Here is an 18,781-nt window from a genome sequence, read left to right on the forward strand (position 1 = left end):
CACCTGGTGCACTAAAGAGTTTTGTTTTTGTTTTTATGATTACTTATTCATTCTTTGACGATTTCATACACACACAAAACATATTTTTACACACACCCCTATTGTCTTGCCCTCCATTTCCACAGAATGTTTGGGTTTTTCCCACAACCTCTCTTACTTTCATGTTCTTGTTTTGTCTTGGTATTACCCACTGAGTTTAATTAGGATTGATTCCACTGAAGAAATTTATTCTCCTCCCCTAGCAGCCATTAACTGCCAATAGCTCCTCGGGGCTGGGTGGCGTCCCATGAGCCCCTGTCCAGGATGGAATGCTGCTGGGCATATTTGCCGCTGTGAGTTAGTGAGTGCTGCTGTCCTGTGCGGAGGACAGGGTTTCACAGTGTTGCTCCCCATCTTTTGGTTCTTTGTTTTCTGTTCCCTGCCTGTTGTAATTCCATGATCTCTGAGCTGTGGATAGGGTGACAGAGATGTCCTGTGTAGAGCTGAGCTCTCAGCAGTTACTTACTCTACCACTGTACTTAACTGCAGGAAGATGTTCCGTTGCCCAAGCCGAGAGCAGCGGTAATCTATGGGCATAAACATTTGAAGGTAGTTTGGACAAAATAAGAATAATAGGTTCGTTCACTCCAGGTCCTGAGACCTCCCAGCTATGGGCTGGAGTCCAGGTTTACAGGTCAAAGCATGATTTCACCCCTGTGGAATGGGCCCCAAATCCAGTCAGAAAGTACTTGGTTAGACCAGTCATGATGCTATTGTGCCCGTGAGAGTATTTTGCCTGGCAGGTTGGTCTGCATCTGGGTAAGACTTCTCTCCAGTAGCAGCCTGCACAGCACCTTTTGGCACTAGGAAAGCTACCCACAGGGGACAGTTTCTAGCTCAGTTGCAGCTTGATTTCTCAGTGGTGGTGTCAGCAGCAGTGGGGTTTACCATCTAACAAGACCTGTTTTTAAAGAAAGCCAACATTGTTTCTTTTCCTGCAGTTATCTTCACCTGTCGTGTGAAGCACAGCACCTTTCAAGCCACTGTAGAAATGGACAAGGAAGAAAGAAAGACTATCAACAAGGGTCAAGAAGATGAAATGGTAACCAGCTTTCATCATTTCTGAGGGATTAAAAAGATAGAATTAAAGAAAAACCAATGCAGGCTGGAGTATAGCCCAGTGGTGGAATGCCTGTCCAGCTAATATATTGGGTCAGCCTGAGCGCTGAGATGTGAAGCAGGAGCCATCATTTCCCGTTTTTCTTTCCTGAGTAAACTGAGGCCACCTGGGGACAGAAAAGCGGTTTTGTATGTGGTGATTTACAATGTTAGCTAGTGCCAAAGTATCTTACACTTTCTTCTTGACAGGCTCTCTTTATGTAGTGCTGGCTGTCTTGGGACTTGGTACATACATACATCTATACTTCCTGAGTCAAAGTTTCTATTTGTGGTTTATAAAGTTGAACAATCAGCCGGGTAGTGGTGGCGCACTTGGGAGGCAGAGGCAGGAGGATCTCTGAGTTCAAGGTCAGCCTGGTTTACAGCTAGAGCTGTTTGTTACACAGAGAAACTCTGTCTCGGGGTTGGGGGTGGGTGGGGGGAGTTGAAAAATCAGCTTACTTAAAACAAAAACCTCAGTTTTTTTGTCAGGTAAAATAAATGCCTTTAAAACAATCAAAGAATAAACTTTTCTCCTTACTATAGCTCAGGGTGTCCTCAAAGTCACAATTCTCTCCTATTTTAGCCTCCCAAGTGCTGATATTATAAGCATGTATCACCACCATGTTAATAGGTTTTAGTATATCGCAGATGTTGCCATGGGATAAACAAAATTTCCACTGCTTGCAATGTACACTTATCTAGGCCTTCAGTGGTTTGAAATGCTGTATTTGGCCTCCTCTGTGGGTATAAATGCAAGAATATTTAAGATTTAGGGAGTGAAGTTAATCAATTACAGTGTCATTGGAACAATTACCAAGTCGCTTAAAGAAAACAAGAAACCTATCCAAATGTACAGTAGTGCTGGGCATGGTGATGCATATGTTGCAATCCTATAGGCAGGAAGCTGAGGAGTTGGAGGCCAGCCTTGAGTACATCACTTATATGTGAGATCCTGTCTCATGACAAACACTTTTACTGTCTCAGCCATCTCAACAGTCTTAAGACTGTTTCATTCAATCAGCCCACCACAATCAACCCACCAACCAGTCAGTCAGTCAGTGATGTAAGTAGGAAAACTGGTGAAATCTTGACATGGATTCACTGGAGCACTGTGTTTTTGACAGAAGCACCAGATGTTAAGGTCAGAGGAAACTGGAGGAAAGAAACACTTATCTTTTACAGTTTGCTGTAAATTTGAAGTGGTTATAGAATAAAAACTTTATTTTATAAAAACCTGTGTGGAAGACTTAAACTTTTAAAAATGAAATGATAAAAATTATAAGGTATGGGACTAGAGAATTGGCTTGGTGGGTGCCTAAGAGCCTTAGCTGCTCTTCTAGCGGACCCAGGCTTGAATCTCAGCACCACATAGAGGCTTACAACCATCTGTAACTCCATTTCCAGGGGTCGCCCATTGCCTATTTCTGGTCTTAGGACACTATACACATACAGTATATAGACAGACATGTAGACAAAGCACGTGTGTGTGTGTGTGTGTGTGTGTGTGTGTGTGTGTGTGAGAGAGAGAGAGAGAGAGAGAGAGTGTGTGTGTGTGTGTGAGAGAGAGAGAGAGAGAGAGAGAGAGAGAGAGAGAGAGAGAAATATAAATATGTACATTACTATGTATCTTGGAAGCAAGGCCTTATTTGCTCATTAATCATATATATACACACACATATATATTGTGCTAGTAGCAAAGAATTTATTAGACATAAATACAAAACAAATTTTACTATTAAATCCAAAGTTGGTATAGTGAACTTACTGAAAATAACTTTTAGGTAAATTATCAGTTGCAAAATTAGTACATAGCTTAGAAACAAGTTTTAATTTGTCTGCTTTATCATTTGCTCATTATCCTGTGATTGCCTTACTGTGTAGGAGATTCATGGCTATCACTTATGCCGCTGGAAGCTTGCCATGGTTTCTGTAGGAGCGATTTGTACTGGTGGTTTTCTTCTCCTCCTTCTCTACTGGATGCCCGAGTGGCGAGTGAAAGCCACGTGTATTAGAGCTGCAGTTAAAGACTGTGAAGTGGTGCTCCTCAGGACAACTGTAAGTGCATGCATGTATTTACTAGTAGCTGATTATTCAAAGAGTGAAATAGTGGCTTTGTGCAAACTGTTCAGAGTAAGTCACTGGGGCTTTATTGGTAGGACATAGTGAGGAATGTTTAGTACTTACTTCTCAAGTATGGCTTTGATGTGAATACTGTTCCAATGATTAGGATAAAAGGAGTCTTTTTAAAGATTTATTTATTTCTTTTTATGTATACAGTGCTCTTCTTGCATGTACACCTGCAGGCCAGAAGAGGGTATCAAATCACATTATAGATGGTTGTGAGCCACCATGTAGTTGCTGGGAATTGAACTCGGGACCAGTGAAAAAGCAGCCAGTGCTCTTAACCTCTGAGCCATCTCTCCAGCCCCAAGATTTATTTATTTATTTATTATATGTTGTTATGTATTTATTATGTGTTTATTTATTATGTATTATGTATGGGAATTGAGCTTTGGACCTTGGAAGAATAGGCAGCACTCTTAACTTCTGAGCCACCTCTCCAGTCTGATAAAGCTAATGAGGTTAGCCTCTTATAGCTCTTCACATCCAAGGTAATAAAGATGCCTTAATTGTCTTTTAAGCCCTTTAGGACTATAGTCCAGATGCCTTATTGCCTAGGCCAGCTATTGACTGTGATGTCGTATCTTTAGCAATTTGTTTAGAACCTTAACTGGAAGCACTTTTTAAGAGGCTGTAATATTAAATGTTCAGTATATAGGTAAGTGAATTAGGGAATTGTGAACTTTTATGCAATCTATTGATAGTCATATTGATAAAGTCTGTCAACATTGAAATTTTTCATGCTAAGTAGGAAATAATACTTTCTCAGTAAGAGAACTTGTAAAATTTGTAAATAATAGGGTTTGCATGAAAATATAGGCAGTTTAATATGCACAACTTAACTTGATCTTTCTCTCTTCCTTCTAAGGATGAATTTAGAACGTGGTTTTGTGCAAAAGTCCACTTTCTTCCTCTGGGAAATCAACCGAATTTGAATGCAAAATCTTTAGCTAATAAGGTTTCTAATGGCCATGCTGTTCATTTAACCGAGAGTCTGACTGAAGAAAATAAACACGAGATAAATAAATATTCACAGACCCAGTCACAGCAGGTACTGTGGTGGAATGCCAAAGCTTCTTTGAAAAGCTGCATTTAATATTCTACATTATTAAAGATACATTATAATTTTACATTTGCAGTTACTGCTAGCGATAAAATTATATGCTTTGTAAAATATCTGTGTCACTAAACAAAACCTTAAGGGTTTATGGCTTTTTTGTTGTTGTTTTTCTCTCATATACTACATCCTGACCACAGTTTCCTTTCCCTCCTCTCCTCCCAAAACTTTAGGATTAATAGAAACAGTTTATTGTTTTGACATGTTATAAGAGGTGACAATAAGCCTTTTGATGTAGTATTATCTGTGTTCTACAGATGCGTTATTTTACCCACCATAGCGTAAGATATTTCTGGAATGATGCCATTCACAATTTTGATTTCTTAAAGTAAGTATCTTTCTTTCTTTTGTGTGTCATAAATATTTTGTAAATGCTTTAGTAGTAAAAGAAAGGTTATATTCTAATGGTAACAAAATCAAGGAGATTTTTTTTCATTATTCACTTATTAACAACTCTAGTTTTATTTGAAGTTCTATTAACCCTTTTAAAGTGAGTATCACCGGCAACTTGTACCTTGGAATTTTTTTTGCATAAAATGTAGAAGAAAACTAAATGTAGGGGTGCATGCCTGTGACCTCAGCAGTCGGGAGGCTGGGGTGTATGGAGAATAACTTGAGTGTACTTTACAGCTTAACTTTTCAAGTCAGCCTTGTGTTGTTACTTTGTTTTACTTTGGTTTTGGTGTGCACTAGGCTGAACAGCCTAAGCAGTGACTCTACCACTGAGCCCACCCCCTAGTCCCTATGCTGTTCTCCAGAGCATTGAATTATTTCTTCCTTTGTTGATAGTCCCATTTAGTTGTATTTAAAGAATCATGTACCATGTATTCAGAAAATTTTACTCTCTTGATGAGAAATGACACCAGCAAATGTATTATCTTTGGCTAGGACAAATTGGAGTAATCCCTTACTTGTGTTATTTGTATGTGTAGAGATCGAAGTTATATAAATGCTATAGTTTAGATTTTATTTATAGGTTGAGGTCTTGCTATTTTTCTCAATTTGTATCTAGTTTCCTGTCTTAGCCTCCTAAGGAGTCTGTTTTGCTCTTATTCACTATTTTAAACACTCATAGAAAGCCTGAGAAGTTTATAAGTCTTAACAGTAAAATAAAAAATCAAACATATTTAATTTGATACCTGGAATGCTTGCCTGGAATACTGAAGAATGTTCAGGAATAGGCCTGATGATTTTCTCAGGTCTGGTTCTAAAGTTGAACCATTACTTTAAGGAAAAATTCCAGTGTCCTGCAGACTTGTTAAATGCTTTGTTGCTAGTCCCTCTTGTTGCTGCATTCTGGAGAAATCATCAGCTCAGGTGGGGAGAATGTCTTACATACTTTTGTGTGATGTAACAAATTTTAGAGCTTAGCTTTCCTATATGTAAATGTAGAGAATAAGTTTATTTCTCTTCGCTTTAGAGTTGTTTGGCTGGTATCAGTTAAAATAAGCGTAATTATGACATTTTGGGGGAGAAAGCAGATATGTTAGTTGGACCATAGTTGGGATTGTTCTGGGTTTCAGACGCTTATGATAGTAAATTCTCTACTTTAAAACTAGGTATGTAGTAGTTTGAGAAAATACTTATATTGGTGTATTGTGAAAGAAAATGAATAGGATTTCTGAATTTAAAGCCTAAAAGATGATAAAAATAAAGTCTTTAGTTTGGAATTCTCATTAGTTACAAGTTATCTTGTTTTATTAGTTGATTGTTGACTCAAGCTTTAGAAATTAAAAGATAATGCTACTTTGTATGTTTATTTATATATGCAGTAGATAACATAGTTGTGTTTTGAGACTTAAAACTATTCATTGTTTCATATTAAGAATTTGAGATTTTAAAAGTCTCACAGGTTGCTTTTTTGTTGTTAAGAACTTGTAAGGAAGTTACAGTTTAAAAGCAAGTAAATAGCAAAATGAGGCATTAATAAATTTGGATATTTTAAACTTTGTTTAAAGTAAAAACTTTGGATTTATTTAGGGGACTGGATGAAGGTGTTTCTTGTACATCAATTTATGAAAAGCATAGTGCAGGACTGACAAAGGGGATGCATGCTTACAGGTAACTTTATCCAACTCAAGTAGATCTAATCCCTAAATCTAGCATATGTAACGTAGGCACTTAAATACTACATTCTGTTAGTTACTTACTGATATTTTGAGCAAAACTCCTTCAGTTAAAGAATTATATATATAAAAAAAGTTAAAGCTAATATCCCTTAAATTTTTACTATTTCATCAATTCTAAGATGCAAATTTCCTCACATTTTCCCGTCTCTGAAGTTGGGATGTGTTGTGCAGTGGGTGGAGTGTCGTTCTAAGTCACGTGTGAGATAATGGTGCGTTCTGTGAACTAGTAGTACCTTAGATTTTCTGAAACGGGAATTTTAAGCATGAACTGGGATTTCCCACTATAACTGAAACTATAAACTGAGTCTTTTTTTTTTTTTCTTGCTGACACCTGTTATATATAAAAATATGCCAGGTGTGGTGGTATACACCTTCAATCTTAGCACTCTGGAGGCAGAGGCAGGTGGATCTCTGAGTTCGAGGCCAGCCTGGTCTACAGAGTGAGTTCCAGGACAGCCAGGGCTGCACAGAGAAACCCTGTCTTGAAAGAAACAAAGTGACAAAATGCCAATGTATTGTATACTTCAAAGACAAATGTTTTCTAGTTGAATTGGGAATTTTTGTACTATTGTAACATGTTTTTCAATGTTTGAACAAGAAAAATCAGTCTTAACACCTTATAAAAGGCTACAATTAGAATATATCTAAAGTACTATTTCAAGAGATTAAAATGGCTAACCTATGTGCTTTAGAGGGAGCAGAGCTAGGGTGGAATTCAAGGCCTTGCTGGGGTAGGCAAACACTCTACACTGAGCTCTGTACATCCACAGGCCCTGATGACACCCCCCACCCCCCCCCACCTCCCCACCCCCCCCCACCCCCCGACACACACACACCCCTTTTATTTTGACAAGGCCTCAGGTAGCTAACCCTGAGCTCACTCACTGTGTGCCAGGAGTGGATGTCATAGAACTCCTGATCTTGCATTTGTTTCCCATGTGCTGGGCTTCGAGGAAAGCATCACAGCACACTCGGTTTATGTAGTTCTTTGGGACGGAAGCCAGGGCCCTGTGCATGGTTGGTAACTACTCTGACTGGAGCAGCAACTTTAAGAAAGTGTTTTCTAAAAGCTTTGTAGTGTGCAGTATTTTGAAATGAACTTTCTTAGTAAAATATTCTTGCTAGAAAAAAGTAGGGTAAGATCAGCAAATGCATTTAATTTCTTACAAAAGTTAGTTGTAACTTAGCTCTTAATAAAATTAGTTTTGTTTTGTTTGGGTCTGGAGAAGATGTCTCAGTGGTTAAGACAGCCTACCCATCACAGGACAAAGGGCCTTTTACTTCCATGGGTATTATTGACTAGTAAGAAAGATACTTGCTACATGTAAAAGTGGGAGTCAAAATGAAGTAAGCTGCCAAAATTTTGGCAGTTACCATAATTGACTTCTTTGATTTAAATAGCCTTTTAATTTAATTTAATTTTCCTTGCTTATTTTGTTTTTTGAGACAGGATTTCTCTGTGTATTCCTGGCTGTCCTGGAACTCACTCTACACCAAGCTATCCTTGAACTCAGATCCAGCTGCCTCTCCCTCCTGAGTGCTGAGATTAATGGTTTGCACCACCATGACCCAGCAACTTTTTATCTTTTAAAGTAGAGAATTTTAGTCATGGAACGTGGGATTTTAAAAACACGAATCTAAGAATGGTTGGCTTTAACCATATCTAGCAATTCTTTTTCCAGATCATACTATTAATACAGTTAATTGTGTTTTTCTGTCATAGAAAATTGCTTTATGGAGTAAATGAAATTGCTGTGAAAGTGCCTTCTGTTTTTAAGCTTTTAATTAAAGAGGTAAGACTTTATATATAAATCAACAGTAGACTCATCAATTTCCAAAGAGTCATGTTTAAGAAGATATGCTTGGCTTTTCTATTCCTTTGCTTCATATTTTATTTGGAAAAAAAAAGTTCTTGTCTGGTAGGAAAGGTAGGAGTATGAAACTTTTTTAAAATGCAGATTTCTTTTTTGTGTCTCACATCTAAGTCTTACAGGTGTGTGTAACGCCTTGCTCCTTTCTTCACACAGTCTAGTACTGGGCACTTGACTTTAAACAATCGTACTGAAAGGCAGCATGTTAGTTCATGCAGTGAGTGCCTTAGTGAATAAAGGATTATAAATATGTAAAGGAAGTTGGTGAGTAAGTGCCAAGTAGAAAGGCTTGCCAGTCTTTGTTGAGGTTTTTGGCTAGAAATAAAAGTTGTGTTGGGTGGGTACTTTACTAGAAACACGATTGTTTTCCATCAGTGGACATTTGTTGCTCCCAGTAAGCATAGTTTAGTGTATGATTAAGACGTTAGGGGCTGGGCATGGTGACACCCACCTTTGAGCCCAGCATTAGGGAGGCAGAGGCAGGCAGATCACTGAGAGGCCAACCGGGTGTACTAAGAGAGTGCAGGACAGTCAAGCCTGTACAAAAAACCCTGTCTCGAAAAACCCATGCTTTATTAATCATCTTTGATTTTTTGTTTTATTTTGTTTTTTGCTTTTTCCAAGACAGGATTTCTCTGTGTAGCCTTGGCTGTCCTGGACTCCTTTGTAGATCAGGCTGGCCTAGAATTTAGAGATCTGCCTATCTGCTGGGATTGCAGGCATCTACCACCATCACCCACCCTGCTTTTTTTCCCCTACCTGCTATTCCTATTATGAGTAAAATTGGAATAATTTAATCTCATTTGGGCTTGAAGTAAATTGGTACTATATACATGAAAGTGCTTTGAAAAGCTCAAAAGCAGCAGTTGAAAGATTTATTTAAAATCAAATCCTGAGACATTTCCTTTGAGACAGCAAAGTACTTTCCCCTTTATCACATATTTATGTTTTTATATATCAACAGACTTTTGAAAAGTAAATTTTTCTATTGAGTTCATTAAAAGCAAACATTTACTTTGTTTGATTAAAAGTTTTCTGTTTTAGCTCAGAGCCCAGCATTTATTACAAGTAAATTTACTTTAATGAAGTACAATGCAGAACAGCTAAATCCCTACAGGCTAGCTTCTTCTCGGTGAACCTGCGTTTGGGTTTGGTGTGAATCTAAACAAGCTAAGCTTATTGGCCCACGGTTAGTATTTAACGGGAAGGAAAATCAGAGCTCGCCCTTCAGTCACCTGATTTCTGTGAACCGGTGGGGAGTCCATGTGTCTACACCTCCTACTTCATTTTTGACTGTTAGTAATAGCTTTCTTTCTTTTTTGTTTTTATTTTTTAGGTTCTTAACCCATTTTACATTTTCCAGCTGTTCAGTGTTATCCTGTGGAGCATTGACGAATACTATTACTATGCTCTAGCCATTGTGATTATGTCCGTAGTGTCCATTATAAGCTCACTGTACTCCATTAGAAAGGTAAGTCAGGAGTTGTTACATAGTTCACGGATATATTTGACTTTTAAATAACATGCAAGGCTTATAGAAAGAACAGTACTTGGTTTAAAGTAGACTTAATGTTATTTACATAAGCAAACACAGACCTCCCTTTTGTTTGTTTATTTGAGACAAAGCTTTGGGTTGACTTTAACCAATCCTCCTGCTCTGCCTGGCCTTTTAACATTTTGTTTTGTTTTAATGTGTACTGATATTGTGCCTGCATTCATATCAGTGCACCACATGTAGGCCAGGTTCCTGTGAAGGCCAGGAGAGATTATTGGATTCCGTGGGATAGAGCCACTATGGTTGTGAGCCGCTGTGTGGGTGCTATCAAACCCAGGCTCTTCTGAAAGAGTAGACAGTGTTCCTAACCACTGACCTCTGTCTTCAGCCCTGGCCTTTTTTTTGGGGGGTGGGGTGGTAAGAGAATCAGTGTTATTTACTTTTTCGGGTACTAGAGTTTTTCTTTTTGGTTTCTCTGTGTAGCCCTGGATGACCTGGAACCCTCTTTGTAGACCAGGCTGGCCTCTAACTCACAGAGATCCTCCTGCCTCTGCCTCCCAAGTGCTGGGATTAAAGGCACACACTACCGTTCCCGGCTAAGGTTCTGGAGTTTGAACCTAAGCCTTTGCATATATATGTTCACTGAGCTATTCTCTGAAACATGGTTTTTAGAGTCAAATTGCCGCATGGTTATTGAGAATCTATAGACATTTGCTTATCAAAGGCTGAAGTGCTAAAAGGATGTACTGTTGGTTGTTCACGGCTGCCTCATTTAAATGCTTCTTGTTGAGCAAAACAGTAATTTTTGAATCTCTGATTTTTTTGGGGAGGGGCGCTTTCATGGATGTGTTCACGTGTAAATGAGTCCAGTTGTGCCTGGAGGCCCCAGCCCCAGGTTGATACACTTCCTGGGATTGCTCTCTACCTCATTCATTGAGGCAAGGTCTCAGTCAACCCAGTGCTCACTTACTGGGCTAATTCAGCTAGGCAGCTTGCTCTAGGAATCCCCTGTCTTTGCCTCTGGAATTATAGGCAGGCTGTGATGCCCATTTGGCTTTCACATGGGTGCTCAGATCTGAACTATCTTAGTTAGAGTGTCTGTTGCTTGAAGAGACACCATGACCACAGCAACTCTTATAAAGAGAAACATTTAATTAGGGCTGGCTTACAGTTCAGAGGTTTAGTCCAGTGTCATGGCGGGAAGCATGGTGACATGCAGCAGCCGTGGTGCTGGAGGGATAGCTAGGAGTTCTGTATCTGGATCAACAGCAGCAGGAAGAGTGTGACAGCGGGCCTGACTTGAGCTTCTGAAACTTGAAAGCCCACCCCCAGCGACACACTTCCTCCAACAAGGCCACACCTCCTAATATGCCACTCCCTGTTGGTCTATGGGGCTGTTTTTATTTAAACCACCACAAATAGCAAGTGCTGAGCTATCTCCGGTCCCTCAACTTTATACCTTTTATATGGGCTAGTAATAAATAATGATCACAGTAATTGAGCTTTTCTCTTCCTTTTTATATTGAGGTACAGATTTGTATTTATTTTTGATTTCTTTCTTCTTTCAGCAATATGTTATGTTACATGACATGGTGGCAACTCATAGTACTGTAAGAGTCTCAGTTTGTAGAGTAAATGAAGGTAAGTACTCCAGATGAGGGATTATAGAGTAAATGAGCACAAATGTCCAGTTAAATGCTCATATATAAAAGTAAGATCATTTTGTGTGTGTATATGCATATTATTTTTTTAAATTGGATTTATTTAATAGTATGTTTGCATAGTAAGGCATATATATATGGAGATCAGAAGACAACCCATGGGAATAACTTCTCTTTCTGCCACATGGGTCCTGGCATTAAACTAAGATACTAAAGTTTGGTGACAGCCACCTTTACTCTGCACCACCTCACCAGCCCTATCACCACCATCATTTCTTTCTTTTTTTCTTTTTTTTTTTTCTCTTCCTTCTTATTAGAAAATAACACATCTAGATTCTGGAATTTGTGGCTGGTTTGTCCCTTTATATAAAATTGTATCATTTTGTACAACTTAGAAGCACTCTGCTAAGCTCTAGGGAAATATGAATTCATTTTGCCAGCTTGAGTGGAATTTCCCTGTGGATTCATTCTTGTATTTTAAGGTAGCTGATAGTCAAAGGTGGTGATTGACAGGAATATGGAAGTATGATGAGGACTTTCTGTCAACTTTGCTTATTCAGCATACTGTCAGGAGACAAGCCAGCTGACATTTCTCAGTGCTGGTGCCCATGGAGGCCAGAAGAGGGCGCCAGGTCCCCAGGAGCTGGTGTTACCTCCAGGTTGGCACTGAGAATTGAAACCAGGTCGCCTGGAGAAACAGCTAGTGCTCTTAACTGCTGAGCCATCTCTCTAGCATTTATGCTAATTTGTTAACGTATAGTTGAATTAGTTGAGACTATTCATGCGATGCAGTTTTGTTCTTAACCTCACTGTATCAATTCTTACTGAGAACAAGAGAGTTTTAGATAGGTCATTTGTTTATTTGCTGTGTTTTTATTAGAAATTAAAGAACAATTTCTTCTAACTTTTTTTTTTAAATTCAGAAATAGAAGAGATCTTTTCTACAGATCTTGTACCAGGAGATGTCATGATCATTCCATTAAATGGGACAGTCATGCCTTGTGATGCAGTTCTTATTAATGGTACTTGCATTGTAAATGAAAGCATGTTAACAGGTAAATGCAATCAGCAATATAATGCTTATTGTTTATGATGGTATTAATAATAAGTAGTTTACATTTTTCAAGAACATATTTCTATCATTTTCCCATAAATGTGGTGGGTAGTGATTTTGTGTGTATGAGTAGACAACATTCTGAGATAAAAACTATAATTTTTCTACTGACCATATTCCTGGACCTGCTTCTTGCCACTTCTTAGACATGGGGAAATGGTTTACAATAAGGGAAGAGGAAAGAAATCCTTTGCCTACAGAGGTTACATGTTAATTGGGAAGAAGTAGACTGTATGGTAACTCTGCTGGGAATTCACAGTATAGAAATGGATCTTTCTGCTTTTTAAATTGTGAAATTTTTCTTTTAGTATTATAGTTTGACTAGAAATTATTTTCTACATAGTATATTTGAGGCTTAAAACACACTGTCGTATGTATTTTCATCACTCTTGTCTTTGAAAAAATGGGACTGCTATAAAGAATTAAATTAAAGAACCTCATACTACTCACTTTTCCTTCTTCCTTGTCCAAATTTTCTGTGTGTCTTTCTCTATAGTGGTGGCTAAAGATATCATGACATCACTGGGTACAGAAAGTAAGAGTACTATTAGTTCTGTTCTTTGTTTTTTTTGAGACAGGGTTTCTCTGTGTAACCTTGGTTGTTTTGGACTCGCTGGCCTCGAACTCACCTTGATCCGCTTGCCTCTGCCTCCCAAGTACTGAGATTAAAGGTGTGTGCCACCAAGTCTGGCTAGTTCTGCTCTTTTTTTTTTTTTTTTTTTTTTTTTTTTTGCTAGTTCTTTGAAATCATTTGAAGGTTAATAAAAGCAGTGTTCAAATAGTGGCAGACATTTATGAATTATGACTCAATCACTCTCTGGAATTACTGTGGGAAACAGCTTTATTTCTCAGTGAATCAATTGATGGAAAAAAAAGATGATTACACTATGTTGTCCATATATAGAGCAGTTATTAACTACTTTTAATAATTGAAATATTTTACTATTTCAGTATTTATTTGACATTGATTTCTAATCTATCCTTTAAATTTTTATTTTCCTAATAGGAGAAAGTGTTCCAGTGACAAAGACTAATTTGCCAAATCCTTCAGTGGATGTAAAAGGAATTGGGGAGGAGTTATACAGTCCAGAGACACATAAGCGACACACTTTGTTTTGTGGGACGACTGTTATTCAGACCCGTTTCTACACTGGAGAACTTGTGAAAGCCATAGTAGTTAGAACAGGTAGATAAAATTGCTTTTGAATTTGAAACCCAACTGGATGTTTACAAAGGGATTCTGGTGGGGAGGTAAATTCTTATAAAAACATGAGTAATTTTTCCCTTTAATTTTTTGAAAGGATTTAGTACTTCCAAAGGACAACTTGTTCGCTCTATATTATATCCCAAGCCAACTGACTTTAAGCTCTATAGAGATGCCTACTTGTTTCTGCTGTGTCTTGTGGTGGTGGCTGGCATTGGCTTTATCTACACCATCATCAATAGCATTTTAAATAAGGTACGTAACTTCTGACAACTTTGTTCCTTAATTATTTCATATGTGGTGAAGTTAATTTTAATTCTGAAGAAAACTATGACACTAGTATTTCATATATTAGAAAACAAAAACATATTGGGTGAGCTAGGCAGGGAAATAAGAAGTTCTAGGCAAGCTTGGGCTATAGCAAGACTCCATCTCCTAGCACTCGGGAGGCAGAGGCAGGTGGATTTCTGAGTTCCAGGCCAGCCTGGTCTACAAAGCGAGTTCAGGATGGCCAAGGTAACATAGAGAAACCCTGTCTTGAAAAAACAACAAAACAAAACAAGACTCCATTGCAACAGCAAAACATAAAACAATCATAAAACATTTCCACCATAGCATACAGTTCTTCAGCGTGGGTCAAATGCTTTTTCTTATTTGTGGGATACACTAAAATAATATACACATTAATAACTTGTTTTTTGTTTTTTGTTTTTTTATTATTGTACCTTTCCTAACTCTTCATCTTAAGCACTGGGATTATTAAAATTATGCTAAAACACTTAATTGAAGGTTCATGTAAGAGGCCATGTTCATCATTTTTTCTAGGTTCTGTGAAAACTTGCCTAGGTGCTTGTGAATTAAACAGTATCAGATAAGACTTGTTCAACTTGATTTGGAAGGTAGTCATGAAGAACCCAACCTGTTAAAATGGGACAAGCTCTTAGTCTCCCTTAGCTGACATTCTGTTAATCCATTGGACAGTTCATTGAATCTTCTGTTTGTAAAGAATTTCCACCCCCTTTCCAGCATTGGAGTTTGAACCTAGGGCATCAAACATGCAAGCATTTATATGTCTTTTATAAAATCTGAAGAAAAATTTATATCAATGATAGATGAATGTATATATTTACAAAATACAAAAAGTATTTATTGAATATTGGGGTTTGACATTTATTTTTATGTTAATTATAGAAAGAAGTTCAGGAAATAATTATTAAGTCTCTTGATATCATTACAATTACTGTGCCACCTGCACTTCCTGCTGCAATGACTGCTGGGATTGTATATGCTCAGAGAAGACTGAAAAAAGTTGGAATTTTCTGTATTAGTCCCCAGAGGATAAATATCTGTGGGCAGCTGAATCTTGTTTGCTTTGACAAGGTTGGTTTGGTTTCCTAATCACCACTGTGTTACTTTTACATATTTATGTTTACATTTCCTTTATGAATTAATTTAGCCTTATTTTTAATTTTTCTGTAGTTATCCTCTTTTCCAGTTATTTACATATGCATAGTTTGAATATTTTTCTCCTTTCCCTCTCCTTCTCCCTTGAAATGAGTTTTCACTATACAGTCCTGGCTGTCTTAGAATTCATTTGTGTAGACTAGGCAGGCCTCAAACTCAAAGAAACCTGCCTTCCTCTGCCCTCTAGAGTGCTGGGATCAAAGGCATGTTGTACTACCATGCCTGACCCCCTTTCTAGCCTCTGTTTGTTAAATCTCTGTGGTGTTTTGCTTGCATCTTTGTTTATACAGCACGTGTGTGCCATGCCCACAGTCTAGAAGAGGGCCCTACCATTACCCTTCACCAGTATAGACACTGCTTGTTGGTTGACTTTGCTTAAATGCAGTCAATACAAGTAGATGCCTTCTTGTACTTGAAGGAGGGAGCCATAGTGAAGGTACTGTTCTGTGTAGTTCTCACTGTGGCCATGTCCTCAGTAGTCTGTGTGACTCCTTTCTTTCAGGCTCTGTGGCTCACCATTGTGCATACGTAGTATAGTTTTACTGATTTGGTTCTTTGCATTTTATTTTTCTAAGGTATTGTCCTTACTTTGTGCATGTGTACTTTTTATTTAGACTGGAACTCTTACCGAAGATGGTTTAGATCTGTGGGGAATTCAGCGAGTGGAAAATACCAGGTAAATATTAGCTACATTTTATAGATTATTAGTCTAGTTTATTTTTAACCTGTTAGCATATTCAACATTCTAACACAATAGGCAACTGTGTATCTACCCCCAGCAGTAACAGTTCTGTATAAAATCTCAGGTGTGTGTGTGTGTGTGTGTGTGTGTATGTGTATGTGTGTGTGTGTGTGTGTGTGTGTGTGCGCGCGCGCGCGCACGCGCGCCAGCATTCCAGAGTGTGCTTGTAGTCAAAGCCCCAAGTGTTTGTTTTTTAAATAGACAGATTTTCTTTATGTGATCCTGGCTGTCCTGGAACTTGCTGTGTAGATCAGGCTGATCTTTAACTCACAGAGATCCTCCTGCCTCTGCTGGGATTAAGGGATTAAAGGCACGTGTCACTACTCTTGGTCTGGAAGTTGGAATGTTTCTGTGAAATGTTGACTTAGTCCTTGGGATATAGATCATAGAGTGTTAAAGCAGGGTTATGTGGTAATTTAGAAACCTTCATACTTGTTTTCGTAGTGGCTCAACATAAGGGTTCTTTTTTTCTTCACATCTTCACCAGCATTGGCTGTTTGTTTTGTGGGTGGTAGCAATCCTGACTGGGTATAAGCTGGTATCTCAAACATAGTTTTAATTTGCATTCCTTGCTGCCTAAAGGTAAACACTTTTTCAAGTATTTCTTGGCCAGATGGCCTGTATTTTTTCTGTTGATAAAGTGATTTGATATTTTGTTGTTGAAGTTTTGCAGTTATTTTTATGTTCTAGATCTTATTAACCCTCTGTCTGCAGTAACTGGCAAAGCTCTGCTCCCACTGTCTAGGGCCTTCCTCATTCTGCTGACAGCTTCCTTCGCTGTGGGAAACTTCTTAATTTCATGTAATCCCTTTCCAGTTTTTGGGTTTATATCTTGTGTTTTTGGGATACTTTAAAAAACTTCTGTCTATGCATGTATCTTAAAGTGGTTTGCTTATGTTTTCCTCTAGTAGTTTTACAAGGTCAGGTCTTCTGTTAGCCGTGTCCATCCTGAGTTGGCTTTTGTGGAGGCTGTGGGATGGAGGAATAGTTTTACTCCTCTACATGTAGACATTGATTTCCCAGCACCGTTTGTCGCTTCCCCACTTTTTAATTTAATATTTCTGGCTCCTTTATTCATTCTCATACTACTTTAGCAGAGACTCCGAGCACTGCAGTAAGAGTAGAGAAAGTGGGCATCTTTGGTTTGTTCCAGATTTTAGAGAAAATGTTCTTATTTCCCTAAGTGTGTTGTGTTGAGGCGTGTTCCTTCCATTCCAGTTTCTTTGTAGCTTTTGTCTTGAAGGCTGTTGAACTTTGTTAAGAGCCTTTTATATATAGATTGAGATGGTGTGACTTTTCTAATTAAGTATATTTATTTGCTGTATTGCCTTGTCTCACCCCTGAAACCAACTTGGTGTCATGTACATAATTTTAATGTGTGGGATGTTGGTGGTGGGGTGGTGATACAAGCACCATGTCACCTAAGCTGGCCTCTAACTCATTGTGTAGCTGAGAGTAGCTGTGCCCTCCTCCTCCTGCCTCCATTTTTCAGGAGCTGGGATCTCAAGCATGTGCCATGCCCAGCTGTTCTGACTCTTGGTTCTGCACGATTGCAAGGCTGAGCACTCCACTTCTGACACATTACTGCTGCTGAGAAGCCCCATTCGGCTCTAGTAATCTTAATCCTAGCACTCAGGAGGCAGGCAGATTGATATGAGTTCAAGCCCAGCTGATCTACAGAGGGAGTCCAGGACAGCCAAGGCTACACAGAGAAACCCTGTCTCCAAACAAACAAGCAAACAAACAAACAAGAATCCCAACAAACAAACAAATTTTTTAAAGACATATTTACCCTAAACTCTAATTTCACTGTCTTTTTATATTTCCTAGGCATGTAGGTCAGTAGTAGAATGCTTGACTAGCACGCACAGGGCCTACCACTGACCTACGTTCTCTGCGTTCATTTGCTGCTTGATTCCAAGGATTCCTCATTGTGCAGCTTCTGGTGCATTTCAGCCTCTTCTCCTTGATTATTTCCTTCTTCCTTATGTGTTTTCTTTCCATCTGGAAATCCTTAGTGAACGTTCATTTGTTTCTTTCTAGATCTTCCTATGATGTGTTCTGAGAGGAGTAATATTTTTATTTTTATTTGTTTATTTTTATTAAACATTTAAAATTTTACATACACCTTTATATTATTACAAGAAGCAATAATTTTATGTGTGGTGCATGTGAGTGTGCAAATGTGTCTGCCCTACCCTGCACATGCAACGAGCAGAACACAGGAGGTCTTCTCTTTTGCTTCTACCCTACTGCCTTGAGACAGGGTCTCTCCCTGTACCAGAAGATCACTGCTTTGGTCAAGCTGGCTGGTCATCCCTCTATTGGTATGAATGCAGCCCCCTCCCCCATATGTGTGAGTGTTGGTGCTGGCGTTCTTAGCTCCTGAGGCATCTCTCTATCCCTTCTAAGTCTAGTTTTAAAACGCCCCCCCCCCTTTTGGACATTTTTTCCAATTGTCATTTTATTATTTCAGGTTTACAGAGTTCTGTCTTTATTGATGTCTGCACACTTTCCTGATGAATTGTTTCCTAGTGTGTTTTCAGATTACAGGGTCATCATTGGTTGGATGTTTGTATTATACTCTCGTAGCTGAGTTTATGGATGCTGTCTTGTAGAGATTGGGACTTTGCTTAGCCAAAAAGCACTGGTGGTTTTCATGTTACCAAATAAGCTTGACTAATTTTTTATAATTTGGGGATTTTGGACCAGACAGTAGCAGA

At 38.5% G+C, this 18,781-nt stretch overlaps 1 protein-coding gene across 5 annotated transcripts in view; it reads left to right on the forward strand.

Annotated features, from left to right (window-relative positions):
* The window catches only part of ATP13A3 (ATPase 13A3), a 95,188-nt gene that overhangs the window by 42,944 nt on the left and 33,463 nt on the right, over positions 1-18,781 (forward strand). For 4 of the 5 annotated variants that reach the window (XM_084801720.1, XM_084801724.1, XM_084801722.1 and 1 more), the window contains exons 3-15: positions 981-1,081; positions 3,022-3,195; positions 4,130-4,312; positions 4,636-4,706; positions 6,359-6,439; positions 8,231-8,300; positions 9,715-9,849; positions 11,442-11,514; positions 12,458-12,589; positions 13,655-13,834; positions 13,950-14,107; positions 15,044-15,232; positions 15,931-15,992. In XM_084801720.1, coding sequence (XP_084657846.1) covers positions 1,031-1,081; positions 3,022-3,195; positions 4,130-4,312; positions 4,636-4,706; positions 6,359-6,439; positions 8,231-8,300; positions 9,715-9,849; positions 11,442-11,514; positions 12,458-12,589; positions 13,655-13,834; positions 13,950-14,107; positions 15,044-15,232; positions 15,931-15,992 — 1,559 coding nt within the window. In that variant the 5' untranslated portion in view covers positions 981-1,030. The remainder of the gene's footprint in view (positions 1-980; positions 1,082-3,021; positions 3,196-4,129; positions 4,313-4,635; positions 4,707-6,358; positions 6,440-8,230; positions 8,301-9,714; positions 9,850-11,441; positions 11,515-12,457; positions 12,590-13,654; positions 13,835-13,949; positions 14,108-15,043; positions 15,233-15,930; positions 15,993-18,781) is intronic. The other variant, XM_084801723.1, reaches the window with a different exon arrangement.

Source organism: Acomys minous (genome assembly GCF_964271855.1).
Source record: "Acomys minous genome assembly, chromosome: 11".
Taxonomy (NCBI): Eukaryota; Metazoa; Chordata; class Mammalia; order Rodentia; family Muridae; genus Acomys; species Acomys minous.